Source organism: Bos mutus, chromosome 12, assembly GCF_027580195.1.
Source record: "Bos mutus isolate GX-2022 chromosome 12, NWIPB_WYAK_1.1, whole genome shotgun sequence".
NCBI lineage: Eukaryota > Metazoa > Chordata > Mammalia > Artiodactyla > Bovidae > Bos > Bos mutus.
In genome coordinates this window covers 80364458-80377358 of record NC_091628.1, presented here as the reverse complement: position 1 = coordinate 80377358, position 12901 = coordinate 80364458, and the positions used below count along the sequence as shown (strand labels likewise).

The window sequence follows — 12901 nt, the reverse complement described above, 5'->3', positions numbered from 1 at the left end:
TTAGCAGCAGCAGCAGCAGAGGGTAAAGCGTCTGCCTGCAATGCGGGAGACCCGGGTTCGATCCCTGGGTCGGGAAGATACCCTGGAGAAGGAAATGGCAACCCACGCCAGTACTCTTGCCTGAAAAACTCCACGGCGTGTCGCCTGAGGAGTCTGGTAGCCGACAGTCCATGGAGTCACAAAGAGTCGGACGCGACTGAGTGACTTCGCTTCACTTTCACTTTCACCTTGTGTGGCAGGCATGATCATCGCTGCTAATAGTTGTTGTTTCTAGGCTTTTTTAATTTATAGGCAAAGCAAATAAAATGTGTATTCCTAGAATTTTAGCATGTTTCATGTTACACATGTTTATTACATATACTTTATGTTATATTAACTGTTATAGTAAAAGAATATATGACATCAATATAGTTAATATGTGTGTATTTAGATATAATGCTGACCTCAACCCCAAGTAGGGTATATATAACACAAATTTAATATCTAATATAGATGTAATAAATATCTACATCAATGAAATATGGAACAGTTTTGTAATAGGTGGTGATATCAAACTATAATTAAATATAGCCTGTATTTTATGTGAGATAGGAATACGAACTGTGATTGTAGTAATACTAGGTTGGTCAAAAAGTTCATCTGGGCTTTTCCATACGATGTTACAGGAAAACTTGAATGAACTTTTTGGCCGAACCAATACTTTCAACTAAAATTCATGATTATAGAACTTTTACTTAACCTCTTCTTTGTTAACTTGTATCTTTATCCTTCCATAGTTAGAATTCTGACTTTCATGGATAGAAGAAATGATATAATTAAAATACCTCCTAATTGTCAGTAGTACACACACAGCAAAGGATAACAATTATAATACCAATATAAAAATTTACTGAAAAATTTAAAAAGTTTTACACATCTCCCTATTCTCCTACACTTCCAAAAATAGTTCCACTGTATTTATAATGCCAGAAAATCCAACTATTGCACTTGCTATATTCATGTTCTCTTCTTAGCCTTCATTTAGGTTTGGTTCAGCGAGTAACTGCAGAGTTAGTCTCCAGGTTAGTCTCTCTGTAGCTGTTTTGGTTTCCTGAAGCTCATTCTCTAGTATGGGCAAACTGTTTCTGTGAAGAGCCAGATAGCAAGTGTTTTGGGCTTTGTATGCCGTGTGATCTGTCGCAAGTTCTTAATCTTATGGTGGGAGTGAGAGAGCGGTCATGCAGCGTGTAAGCTAGAGCGTGACTCTCCTCCAGTAAAACTGTCTTTCCGTTTCATGTAATTTTCACATGTCATGATATAGCACTCCTAAACTTCTTTCCCAAACAATTAGAAATGTAAACAATGTGAAATTGTCCTTAGATTGTGGGCCGGTTGGGAACAGGTCGTAGGCCAGGTTTGGCCCACAAACCAGTGCGCAAACCCTTGTTCTGTTGGATTCCTCAGAAGGCCCTGAGTTCTTGCTTGTTGTTACATTTTTCTCTGCCCTTTATACTTGGCGGTCAGTTGTGTTGGATTTAAAATCCTTGGCTCATCCTTTCTTTTCTTGAATGTCTTATTCAGTGGAGTACATTATTATATTTTGGCATGATTTATTGCTGTCAAATCTGGTGATAATTTAAACTTCTCTTTTGAACAGGTTACTTTTTTTCCTTTTTAAGTGGTCTTGCTGGAATGTATCATGGTACAGTTTGCTCTGGGTCGAATTTTTCAAGTAGGCTGTGATGTGTTTAATAGTTAACTTTCAATTTTAAGAAAATTTGCTTGAGTTTTGGGTTTTAGTATTTTTTCTTAGTTTCTTTTTTCCCCCAAAGACTCCTCTTATTCATATGTTGGATGGTCTCTGTTTATTTTTGATATTTGTCCTTTTATCTTGAATCTTAAATTTTTTTTTTTTTTAAGTTTCTTCCTTTGACTTCCTATCTCTTGTAAGGCATTATTTGTTTTCTTTATTCACTCTAATTTTCCTCTAGTTTAGTCTTGATTTCCAAAATTATTTTCTTTTGCCTTTCTAATTCTGTCTTTAGGTCTGTCACCTCATTTCTGAGCATTTCTGATTCTAATTTATGTTATTTCATGTTTTCTTATTTTAAAATGTCTTTCGGTTTGTCTTGAAATGATAGGTGACACTGATCTGCTGTGTTACCATGTCTTTCTCATGCTTTTTTCCTCCATGGATGTTGTTCTAGTTCTTGTTTTTTTCTCATGAAAACTATGTATGGGATTTTACCTAGACACTTTTATTTTGCTTAGTTTTATGTGTGAAATTAGTTTTCCCATATATTGCTTTTAAGAGAGCTATATGGTTTTTAAAATGGGTGATACATGCTTAAGAAGTTCAAATATTTGACAGGGATAGCAGGAAAAGATTTATTCTGAGGTCATGAAAAGATGAATTAATCTTGTAATTTCTTTTATTCTTTTTGATGCTCATATTGTTATCCACACATTCAGTGGGTAGCCGTTTTTATATAATACGTGCTTTTGAGATAACTATGTTAATTTTTTGAAAGCTTTCTCACTGACTCAGTTTTTTTAATCTCATGTGCTAACTTCTCTGCCCAGTCAGAGAAGGCCCAGAAACTGGCCTTTTCTACGAGAAATTCGTTTTTCTTTTATTAGGAATAAAAATTAAAATCCAGAATCTAGGTACTTTAGGCAATTTGGCAGTTTTTTCATAGCTATGTCTCCTGTCTGTCTGACCCTGTTTTTACAGTTTATCCAAGTAGTAATTCTTTATGAGTCTAAACTGTATACATGAAAAAAAGAATCTGAATTCATAGTATTGCAATTTACTGTCATGGAATTTCTAAGAATGAATTATATATCATACATTCTAATTTTTACAGATGATTATTTCTGTCCTGCATTCGTAACATAAAGCCTATTGTAAATTAAATCTTTTTCCTTAACATATTGCTCAGACTCAACCCTTTTCCCCATTTTTTATCAAAATACAACCAGAACCATGAAATAACAGAATTCAGAAGATGAAAACAATGTTTTGTTTTTTTGCCATTAGGAGCAGTGGTTTCAGCTTTTTGTAATTTTTTAACGTATTACTATAATGATGTGATGATGATGAAAAAAAATTCCTCTTTTTCATGACCATTATACATTTACCTGTATTTAGGTATTATATTTGTCATTCATGGTAAATTTAAATGGTCCTTGAAAAGCCTAGTTTGAGAAGTAAATTTTATTGCTTTGTCATGTCAAACAGGTTTGCTGGTGATTAAGGAAAACGAATAAGAAAAGATACAGGGTTAACAGTGGAGTATTGAAAGCTTATTAGTGCATAAATTTTGGCCTTAAGTTCTAAATCATACAAAGGACTCTGGTCAAAAACCTAGGACTTCTGAAACATGCTTTGCCACTTTGCCATTACCATACATCTTAGCCTTGCTTTTTTGGTCAAAGAATGATGGGGGTCAGGAGCTATGATACTGCTGTCTCAATTTGCCATAATTACATTTAAAGGCTAACCCAGGGAGTACTATCAAAACATAAGAAGATAAAAAGGAAGTTAGTCCCTTGAAACATCTGTTTGAGTAGTTACTCAGCGTGCCACTGGCTTTTTTTCTTTGTGTTGAACGGCAGTAAGAATAGTCACTAAAATGCTTGATGTGCCTGTTCTTTCTTGGTAATTTTGCATTTTGGGGTGAGTAATTTTCCTCAAATTAGAATGCACGAAAAAAGCCTAGTTAGTCAGTGGTTCCTGGCCGTTGTTAATCAGAAGTTTTACTGTATAATCGTAATGTATTTTGGATGTTCTCATTTTATGTCATTTCTTCTGCTCTTTGTGTGGGTATTCTGATTACTTGATTACATCTGCCTGGCACAGTGGTATTTAAAACAATTTATAGTAAAAATTCCTCCATCTTGGCAAGTCAAATGAGAATATGGAAAGACAATTGACAGTTGAAACACGATCGTTTCCTCTTGAGTTAGCGTTTATTGGGTGAGATAAAGAGAAGTGAGCATGACTGTTGCTCTAGTGCAAAGCGACTAGTTGATCCTTCCAGAGACACAGAGTATGTGGGGTGCAGTCCTACCATCACTTCCCCTCGAGCAGAGCGGTTCAGTTTTCTATGTGCTGTACGTTTTGGGGGTTTCACATATGATTTTCTTGCATAAGAAAATGAGTTTCTGTTAAAACTGCATAAAAGCATTCGATGGAGATGTACTTCATGAGCACCAGTTATGGCTGAGGAGATTTCCCATCTGGCATTCAGCTGTAGTGACACCGGGCTTCTCTGGTGGTTCAGATGGTAAAGAATCTGCCTGCAATGCAGGAGACTCGGGTACGATCCCTGGTTCGGGAAGATCCCCTGGAGAAGGAAATGGCAACCCACTCCAGCATTCTTGCCTGGAAAATCCCAGGGACAGAAGAGCCTGGCGGGCTACAGTCTACAGGATCGCAAAGAGTCAGACACGACTGAGTGACAGTTTCGTGGCGACACTAGTGACTGCGGGTGTTTGCATTCCTGTAATGCGCATGGGGTCCTGTGAACCTAGCTGTCTTCCTATTCTAGTGTTCTCTTTATCAGGACTTCTGGGTAAGAGGCAAGAACTAAGAGTTGTGGCACTCAGCTTCCTGTTTAACATTATTTTATTCAGTCCTTCCATCAAACTGGCAAGGTGGTTATTATCCTGTTATCCCCCTTGTCACACAAAAGAGGCTTTAAACTCAGAATCTTAAAAATTCCTCTTTCTTCTGTTTTGCTTTTGGGTCAGAGTGAGTGCCTGTGTTTTGCTTTTGGGTCAGAGTGAGTGCCTGAGTTTAAAGGCATTGGCTTTTCTGTACATTTTATCTGAGTGACTTTATCTACAATCTTTAATTTCCTCCTGTTAGATGCCTTTAAACATCCAAATCTTAGCCTAGACATATAACCTTATACATCTTATAAGGCCTTATAACCTCCAGATGTCTCTGTTTATCTCCTGAACATAGGCACTTGACTATCCCACACTTGACTGGCTCAGCCTTTGTAGAGTTGAAATTGTCATATCATCTCCCAAATATTTATCTCCTCATATATTCCCTTTGTTGATTCCCTGTTATCTTTGGATCTCCTGCTTTTAATGTTCAGTTGCTCAGTCATGTCCAACTCTCTGCGACGCCATGAACTGCAGCACACCAGGCTTCCCTGTCCTTTGCTATTATCTCCTAAAGTTTACTCAGACTCATGTCCATCGAGTCAGTGATGCCATCCAACCATCTCATCCTCTGTCATCCCCTTTTCCTCTTGCCCTCAGTCTTTCCCAGCATCAGGGTCTTTTACAGTGAGTCAGTTCTTTGCATCAGGTGGCCAAAGTGTTGGAGCTTCAGCTTCAGCATCAGTCCTTCCAATGAATATTCAGGGTTGATTTCCTTTAGAATTAACTGGTTTGATCTCCTTGCTGCCCAAGGGACTCTCCAGAGTCTTCTCTACCACCACAATTGCAAAGCATCAGTTTTTTGGTGCTCAGCTTTCTTTATGGTCCAGCTCTCACATCCACATAGGACTGTTGGGAAAACCATCGCTTTGACTACACAGATCTTTGTTGGCAAAGTGATGTCTCTGCTTTTTAATATGGTGTCTAGGTTTGTCATAGCTCTTCTTGCAAGGAGCAGACGTCTTTGGGGTGAATCCTCTTTGCCACGATGGCAGAGAGCAACCAAGCAACACACTGCAGCAGCTACTCTGGATGATATTCCCATCAGGAAAATGAAGCCAAGAGCCTTTTCAGGCTGCAGTGCCAGTAGATAGAATATGAGATGTTAATTATATGATTTATTCTTTATACTGACCGTGGCCAGAGATGGTGAGAGAATCAACAGTTAGGCACCTTATTCCAGTGATGCCCTGCTTGCAATCTGATTTTTGCTTTTTCATATCTAACCTCAATTCTCTACCCAGTGACCACATCCTTTACCTCAGCAAACCCCTTCTTTATTTCTCTAGATTGTGCTCTACAGTGGCACTAACTCCATCATACTCTGTTCTGTTCCTTATTAGTGTCCATGAGCTTTTTGTTTACTTTAATAACATTAACACAGAGAGATGGGCCTATTGCTGGGGAACTAAATGGGATTTTAGTAGCTTTTATTGAAACTGTTAACTCTACCTGGTAAATTGCTACTGTATTCTTTATTCAGTTCTTGTAGTCACAAGGATATTAAAATTCCATACTTTAATTTGTCTGTTTCTCTGAGGTACTGGTGATCTGTTTCATGTCCCCTTGAATTAATTGATATCCTGTGATTTTTGTCTAGGTTATCCCCTCCACTTAGCTCAAAGTCTGACAGAGAGTTGGTGTTCATTGAAAATGCACTGTTCTGTGGGTCATTGAGAATACAGAGATTTGTAAGACATTTGAGAGGTGAATTTACTGTTTAGATTAGGTGGCAGAGTACTAGATACAGCTCCAACACCATAGAATTTGCTTTTCCAAAGAATACTGTTAATATCACGTAGGAGTTCTTTTAATTATTTTTCTCTGACCTCACTTTGTTTCAGGTATCTTTGCACACTTACACTATATGAAATACTGTATCATGTATTGTAACGTGTTGGCTCAAATGCTTGCTTTTAAGTTGTCTGTGGCCTGTGAGTAACTAGTAAGTATACATACGGGTTGTCATTATGAAACTGTGACTCCATATCGAGCACTGTGATGTTTTTGTTACAGATTTCTACTTGCTTTTCTCCACAGGCAGCAGCAGATGCCATTTTCATTGGACCTGATACACACGCTATTCAAGCCATGGGTGACAAGATTGAAAGCAAATTATTAGCTAAGAAAGCAAAGGTTAACACAATCCCTGGCTTTGATGGAGTGGTCAAGGTGAGAAACTATTTTACTCTAATCTTTCCAGTACATGTCCTGAGACCAAACATTTTGTCCAAAGTGTAAGATAAAATGCAGTTTTTGCTTTTTAAAATATTCATGTTGGATTAAAAAAATCCATGTTGTTTACACTTGGATTATTTTGAGTGGCACAAGTTAAAAAGAGGAAGAAGCCACTTAAGCATTGTATTTAATGAGTATTTGACTTTCATAGGAGAAAATTTGGTGATATAGAAATGTGCCGTTAGCTATATGGATTTCGTTAATTGGTGGTTTTTCTTTAATGTTTGAAACATGATGTTGCTGTGTCTTTCCGTTGAGCTCCTGTCCATATGCATAAAACATAAGTCATACACGTGTTTCTGGTGGAGAGTGGTATAGCTGTGTGTCACTGTAGATCCCAAGGACATCTCCTCAACAGCTTCTGCAGCAGCTCCTTCTAAGGAAGAACGGCAGAAGTCAGAGTGTATGTCTTCCCTCCCTCTCTACACTTCTCCCCACCATCAAGGAAAAATTAATTCATTTTTTTTCTCATGAGAAAGGAGTCTCTCTGTAGACTTTCACCTTGCGATTTGAATTAGTCTGCAAGACCTTTTCATCTCAGTGTTTCTTATTACCCTTTCTGAACTGGGCGATTCTTCATCATTGTGCTGGGTTATCTCATGCATAACAGGATTGTTGGCAAGCTGGGCCCCTGATTAGGAAGTATCCTCAACTTCTTGTCCATATTTACCTGTATTTACCTTAATACGTAATCATCCATTTTTTTTCTTCTTTCGTCTTACAATGAGTAGGATATTTCCCATCCTCCATAAAGCCAGATGTCCCAGATGTCAGCTGTATCGCCCTCACGGGCGGCAGTCTTCACTGACGGTGTTTTCTCTCTTCCATGTCTTAAAACTCTCCTTGTCTTTTAGCACCCTTCCATTATCACTGCTGTTAAACGAGCTCAGTCAGTCAGAAAGGTACTGACCCCTGAGCTTAGTGAGTAGCGCGTGGTGATAAAAGAGGCCGGTGGTCCCTCACACCACGGTGCTTCCAGTTTGTGGGGAGAGAAATTGTCTTCCTCCTCTTCTGAGAGCACGGGAACCTCTTGTCGCACCAGGGCTGCCGCCTTAGTTCTCCGTCCTTTCACAGCCTTAGAAGAATTGTCCTCACTTGCTGTCGTTTTCACACTTTACCCCTTAGCTGTGGTCTGCATCTTTTACAATATAAAACTGTCCTCAGTGACTGGTCTATAAAAAGTGTAAGTAGGACACGGATTTCCCCAGTTATTTTTCTGGGCACTTACGCAACAACTTACACAATTTAATTTCAGAGATTAAAGATCAGGAGAACTTTATGTGCTAACATGTCATATCATACATATGTTACACTGTGTTTAGTTCAGTTCAGTTGCTCAGTCGTATCCGACTCTTTGTGACCCCATGGACTCCAGCACGCCAGGCCTGCCTGTCCATCACCAACTCCTGCAGTCTACTCAAACTCATGTCCATTGAGCCAGTGATGCCATCCAACCATCTCATCCTCTGTCGTCCCCGCCTCCTCCCACCCTCAATCTTTCCGAGCATCAGGGTCTTTTAAATGAGTCAGTTCTTTGCATCAGGTGGCCAAAGTAATGGAGTTTCAGCTACAGCATCAGTCCTTCCAATGAGTATTCAGGACTGAACTCCTTTAGGATGGACTGGTTGGATCTCCTTGCAGTCCAAGGGACTCTAAAGAGTCTTCTCCACCACTACAGTTCAAAAGTGTCAATTCTTTGGTGCTCAGCTTTCTTTATAGTCCAACTGTCACATCCATACATGAGTATTGGAAAAACCATAGCTTTGACTAGATGGACTTTTTTTTTTTTTTCTTCCAAAACAAGTGAAGGATTTATATGAAATTCAAACTTCAGTAATGCTCACCATTTAGTATAATCTGATGCAATTTTCATACCACAAAGACAGTATGGGTAATAAAGCCAAAAATATCTACCCCTGGCCTATGACATACAACAATGCCCTTCTAAACTGTATTTTTATAGTATAATAAACTTCTAAACTATAATTTTATAGTTTTACCTATTCTTCCCCCCTTTTCTTCCATATTGGGCATGAAAGTTAAGTAGCTCAGTCATGCCCGACTCTTTGCGACCCGTGGATTATAGCCTACCAGGCTCCTCCCTCCACGGGATTCTCCAGGCAAGAATACTGGAGTGGGTTGCCATTTCCTTCTCCATAGATGGACTTTTTAATAAGCTGTCTAGGTTGGTCATAACTTTTCTTCCAAGGAGCACGTGTCTTTTAATTTCATGGCTGCAGTCACCATCTGCAGTGATTTTGGGGCCCCAAAAAAGATATCACTTTAGAACTGCATATCTAGTTGCTACTTAGACAAGTTGACCTGATGACATTGAGACACCATAAAAGTAACAAGTTGGAAGCCCACCTCATCCTCTTCTCTCTAGCCAGGGACTGCCATTTGGTGGCTCCATGAACACCTGTTTTTGTAAATAAAATTTTATTGGAACACAGCCATGCTTTTTCCTTTACGAGTGTCTGTGACTGCTGTGCCATGACGATGGCCGAGTTGAGTAACTGTGTCAGAGATGCACAAAGCCTGGAATTTTCACTAGCTGGCCTATTCAGAAAAAAGCTTGCTGACTCTTACTATAAGCTTCTCATTTTTCATTCTTTCCTGCCTGAGAAAATGCCAGCATTTCACCAGCTAGAAACTCAGGAGTTCTTGATAAATATTGCTGAAGAGAATTACTTAAATATCTTTCTGATCTATTACCTTTTTTTTTTTTTTTTTGGTCCTCACGCTAACTCCAGGTTCCAACTAACATCATATAGACTGGATTACTTCACCAACCTTCTAAGTCCTCTCCTTGTAGCCAGTCTTGGTCCCGTTCACTTACTTTTTGACACTAAAACTTGAGTGATGTTTCACATATCCTGATTTGATCATATGCTTGTGCTTAGAAACTCTTCAATGATGACTGATTTAAATCCTTTGAATAGTTCTCCTGTGTTTGTCTCTTCAAACTGAAACTGTGTCAGCTTGCTCTTTGTATCGGATGAGCCAGTCTCCTGTGATATCGTTCAGATTTTTGAAACTTTTGTGCCTAGTTCTGACGTGGGTGTATTGATTCTGCTTCAGTCTTTGCTCTTGATTGTCTTCTCCACATAGTTTCGGTCTTGGCTTAAACATAACATTTCTCACAGAGGCATTGCTTGACTGTATGTATTACGTTAGGTCCTCTACTATATATTTTCCCTGAATTACCCTAGTGGAGGTGATGGAATTCCAGTTGAGCTATCTCATATCCTAAAAGATGATGCTGTTCAAGTACTGGACTCTATCTGCCAGCAAATTTGGAAAACTCAGCAGTGGCCACAAAACTGGAAAAAGTTAGTTTTCATTCCAACCCCAAAGAAAGGCAATGCCAAAGAATGTTCAAACTGCCGTACAATTGCAATCATTTCCAATGCTAGCAAGATTATGGTCAGAATTCTTCAAGCTAGACTTTAGCAGTATGTGAACCAAGAACTTCCAGATGTACAAGCTGGATTTCAAAATGGCAGAGGAACCAGAGATCAAATTGCCAGTACCTGCTGGATCATAGAAAAACCATGGGAATTCCAGGAAACCCTTTACTTCTGCTTCGTTGACTGTGCTAAAGCCTTTGACTGTGTGGATCACAGCAAACTATGGAAAATTCTTCAAGAGATGGGAATAACCGGTCACCTGACTTGTCTCCTGAGAAACTGTATGCAGGACAGGAAGCAACAGTTAGAACCAAACATGGAACAATGGACTGGTTCAAAATTGGGAAAGGAGTACGTCAAGGTTGTATGTTGTCTCTCTGCTTATTTAACTTATATGCAGAGTACATCATGCGAAATGCTGGACTGGATAAAGCACAGGATGGAATCAAGATTGCTGGGATAAATATCAGTAACCTCAGATATGCAGATGACACCACCCTTACGGCAGAAAGTGAAGAGGAACTAAAGAACCTCTTGATGAAGGTGAAAGAGGAGAGTGAAAAAGCTGGCCTAAAATGTAGTATTCAAAAGACTGAAATCATGGCATCTAGTCCCATCACCTCATGGCACATAGATGGGGAAAAAGTAGAAACAGTGCCAAATTTTATTTTCTTGGGCTCCAAAATCACTGTGCACAGCACAAAATGAAAAGATGTTTGCTCCTTGGAAGAAAAGCTATGACCAACCTAGACAGCATATTAAAAAGCATAGACATGACTTTGCTGACAAAGGTCTGTCTAGTCAAAGCTATGGTTTTTCCAGTGGTCACGTATGGATGTGAGAGTTGGACCATAAAGAAGGCTGAGCGCCAAAGGATTGATGCTTTCTAACAGTGGTGCTAGAGAAGACCCTTAAGAGTCCCTTGGACAGCATGGAGATGGAACCAGTCCATAAAGGACATCAGTCCTGAATATTCATTGGAAGGACTGATGCTGGAGCTGAAACACCAGTACTTCGGCTGTCTGATGCTAAGAGCTAACTCAGTGGAAAAGAGCAAAGGTAGGAGGAGAAGGGGGCAACAGAGAATCAGCTGGTTGAATGGCATCAGTGACTCAATGGACATGAGTTTGAGTGAACTCCAGGAGATAGTGGATAGGGCAGCCTGGGGTGAAAGACAGCTTCAGACAGTGGTGTTGCTAAGAGTTGGACACAGCTTAGTGACTGAACAACAACAATCCTATACTTCATTTATCGTGTTTAAAACTGTTTACTCATCTATTCAGTAGATATTTAACATAGTACATGCTGTTTTGTGTAACATTGTTTGAAGTGCCTGGATATAGTAGGGATCAAACTAGACCAAAACCACCAAACTATTCCTGCCCTCATATAACATATGCTATAGAAGGAGAAAAACAGTACACAAAAAATAAGAAACACAGGGCAGGGAATGGGGAAAGGGCATGCTCTAGGGTAGAGTTGACTCACAATTTTAACGAGGTTTTGCATGTCAGGTAAGGCCGTCACAGGGCGTGTCATGTGATAATCAGGGAGAAAAGCAAGGTTTACTGAGTAGAAACTGTTCACAAGTGCCAAAGTAATGAGGTTAAAGAGTACTTGATGTTGAACAAGCAGTATGGAATTACATGACTGGAGCGATCAAGGGAGAGAGAAGAGGTAACAGGGGTAAGATGTGTAGCAACAGCCTCGTTTTATAGCCCCTTTTGCCCATTGTAGAGGTGGGTTGAGTATCTACTTCCGGACAGTAAGCTGCTTGCTAACAAGGGTTGTGCTGTTTTTTACTGCATCGCTTGCACATGGTGCCTGGCACAGAGTGAGTGCTGACTAAGTATTTGTTGGATGAATAGTGTTCTAGGAGATACATTTTATACACATACCACTGTATATAAATTATCTGCCATTTAGTGCCTGTTTATTAGACACACTGAAAGAGGAGAACACCTAACTAGTAAAACCAAGAGAAACAGTAAAACAGACATTAGAATTGACCCGCATGTGCTGTCTCTCTAGATACTAAAATTGGCTGAAAAGACTATAAAATAAGTATGACTACTGTGTTAAAGAAATTTGGGGGAAATGTGGAGAAAATAGCTAAACATATAAAGAATTTCACCAGAGAATTTGAACCTACTAGGAAATTAAATAAATCTTCTATAAATGTAAATACTATATATGAAAATAAGAACTTTAGATATGCTTAATAGTAAGTGAAGCAGAATACAGGATTCATGTTGTAGCATGCATGAGTATTTCATCCCTGATTTTATGGATGAGTAATATTCCCTTGCATGACAATGCCACTGGGGTTTTTTTGTGGGTTTTTTTTTGGCTTGTTTTTGTTGCTGTAAGAAATGTATTGGGTTATTGTTTCTGTAGGAAATGTGTTTGTAATTGGTTAGTGGACATTTGAATTATTTTTAGTTTTTGGTGATCGTGGATATTGTTGCTGTGAACATTTGTGTGCAGGTATATTGTTGAACATCTGTTTGAAGTTCTTCTGGATATATACTCAGGAGTAGAATTGCTGAGTCATAATGAACCTTCCAGGCATTTGCGCCTTTGTGTAATCCCCTCTT

General features: G+C 39.1%; 1 protein-coding gene across 4 annotated transcripts in view; it reads left to right on the top strand.

Annotated features, from left to right (window-relative positions):
- PCCA (propionyl-CoA carboxylase subunit alpha) overlaps positions 1–12901 on the top strand; it is a 360537-nt gene that overhangs the window by 92334 nt on the left and 255302 nt on the right. For all 4 annotated transcript variants that reach the window (XM_005899258.3, XM_005899256.3, XM_070380776.1 and 1 more), the window contains exon 7: positions 6697–6828. In XM_005899258.3, coding sequence (XP_005899320.1) covers positions 6697–6828 — 132 coding nt within the window. The remainder of the gene's footprint in view (positions 1–6696; positions 6829–12901) is intronic.